The sequence below is a fragment of the Tupaia chinensis genome, unplaced genomic scaffold (genome assembly GCF_000334495.1).
Source record: "Tupaia chinensis unplaced genomic scaffold, TupChi_1.0 Scaffold146740_1, whole genome shotgun sequence".
NCBI lineage: Eukaryota > Metazoa > Chordata > Mammalia > Scandentia > Tupaiidae > Tupaia > Tupaia belangeri.
The window spans coordinates 1,076,706-1,078,978 of NW_006206595.1; the positions used below are offsets into that span (position 1 = coordinate 1,076,706).

At 60.1% G+C, this 2,273-nt stretch overlaps 1 protein-coding gene across 1 annotated transcript in view; it reads left to right on the forward strand.

Moving 5' to 3' along the window:
- HOXC12 (homeobox C12) overlaps positions 1-1,258 on the forward strand; it is a 20,036-nt gene extending 18,778 nt beyond the window's left edge. Inside the window, 3 exon segments of the mRNA XM_006169125.1 lie at positions 3-151; positions 154-231; positions 1,020-1,258. Of these exon segments, the coding sequence (XP_006169187.1) occupies positions 3-151; positions 154-231; positions 1,020-1,258 (466 nt within the window).
- Positions 1,259-2,273: the final 1,015 nt, after the last annotated feature.

A 2,273-nucleotide genomic window follows, 5' to 3' on the forward strand; every position in this document is an offset into this window, starting at 1 on the left:
GGCCCCGGCGCGGCGCTTCTGCCGCTGGAGCCGTCGGGGCCGCCCGCGCTGGGCTTCAAGTACGACTACGCGGCGGGCGGCGACGGTGGCGGCGCGGGACCCCCGCACGACCCGCCCTCGTGCCAGTCGCTGGAATCCGACTCCAGTTCGTCCCTAACAAGAGCGCCGGCAGCGGCGACCCCAGCAACTTGGTATCGCCGCTGAATCCGGGCGGCGGGCTCTCGGCCAGCGGTAAGGACCCCGGCCCACTCGTGCGGTGTGATCAGACAGGACAGCTTACCAGGATGGGCAGAGTAGGACTGAGCTAGGGCCGCCTGGGGTGACAGAGTGCGTGGTGAGGAAGAGCTTCTTTTAAAAAGAAGTGCGAGGGAGGGGGGGCCTATAAACATGTAAATATCCCCATAAAAGAACTGGAGAGATTTCCTTTTCCGTCTGCCCAGTGCTGGAAGGGGGGCAGCGAGCTCCAAAGAACTGAGATCTGAAGGGGACTTCCTCAGGTCCGGGGCTGAGGAGGTGGGGACAGATGACCTGGTCCCGCATCTCTCCACAGCCTTACCAAAGGCGGGCATTACCTACATACATTTTCTATTATTTTAAGAAGCGCCAGTGGCCAGGGTTTACCCCACCACTCGCCCATGTCTGTCTCAACTGATCTGGGATCCACTCCGGGATGTTGTGGGAAGAAGGGGCTGGGAAATAGGGATGAAGAAGATAGGGCAGAGGTTTAGGGAGAAGTGAGGAGACAGAAACACAGAAGGGTCATAGAAACTGCAGAGGGGAGGGGGTTGAGGAGGCAAGAGCAAGGAGTGGAAGGGAAAAAGAAAGGGTGAAGATGGGGGAGCTGGTGGGGATGGGGGCCTGGGAGAGGAGGCTATTGGGATGCCTGGCTGCAAGGAGGGAGAGAAAGGGCCTGGGGTCCCAGTCAGAGGCCAAGGTAAAAGGGTCTGGGGAAGGGCCGAGGGCACGGGGATGGTCACCCCCTGATCGTCTGGCCAACCATACGGTTCATCTCTACCCAGGCGCGCCCTGGTACCCGATCCACAGCCGCTCTCGGAAGAAGCGCAAGCCCTATTCGAAGTTGCAGCTGGCAGAGCTGGAGGGCGAGTTTCTGGTCAACGAGTTCATCACCCGCCAGCGCCGGAGGGAACTCTCAGACCGCTTGAATCTTAGTGACCAGCAGGTCAAGATTTGGTTTCAGAACCGGAGAATGAAAAAGAAAAGACTTCTGTTGAGGGAGCAAGCTCTCTCCTTCTTTTAGGGGGTGGGACACGGACGCCAGCCCCAAACTGAGCCTGTCCCTGACCGAGAGCAAGAGGGGGCACCGACTGGGACATAGTCCCCGCTTAGAACGCCAGACTTCTCTGGCAGGCCCTCCCTGGACGTCCTCTTGTCTGTTTTGTTTGTGGTTCCCTCCCACACACCCCCAGCAGACCCTGCCAGGTCCCAGAGAGAAGGAAAGAAACCCAGCCAGAAAGAGCGAAGCCCTCGCTGGCGGGTGGCAAAGGCAGCGAAGGCTGAGGTGCTGCGGAGAGGCTGGTTTATTTGAGACGGGACTGGTGCTCGGCGCCTCCCGCTGAGGATCTGGAGGAGCGGCTGCCCAGACGCCCCCTCACTCCACTTCCCTTCCGAGTCTTAAGTCTTCTTGCCTGCAGGAGCAGTCCAGAATAGGGACAGTGGAACCAAGGCTCCCCAAACTCTGAGTCTGGGAGGAGGGAGCAAGAGTGGAGGACCAGCAGAGAGAGAGGAGGGAGTCGGGATCGCTCTGGCTGGGCTGGAGGAAGTGGGTAGACCAAGGAAAAGTGCAGTTTGGGAGAAAGGACTGAACCGTAAGGCCCGAAGTCATCTTGGATCTGGATTCTCCTGGCCTGGACACACCTGGGCAGATGCAGACGTTTGGTAGACCCAGTTGCCGACAAGGCGACGCTCAGCTTCCTGGAGGGTGGGTTGCTAGAATGGCCTCCTGGTCCCCAGTCCTCTGGAGTCTGCTGCCCGCCCAGGCGATCATCCACTCACAGGTGTGCCGCCACGCACGATTCCTCTTGCCCAGGCAGCTGCAAGCGGGAAGCAGCAAGCTGGGAATTGAGAGCCTACACAGCCTCAAGTTCAGTAGCCACCCCAGAGACCCCCCTAGGCGGCCCTCCAGGAAGTCCAGAAAGGGCTGAGGATCGAAGCGTTGATTGGCCCATAGAGTTTCTGGCAGCCAAGGCAGCTGACTGTTCATTCTTCCTTCCCCGCTGGCGTTCATGGTCACGGCCGGCCAGAGGCTGGGCCCG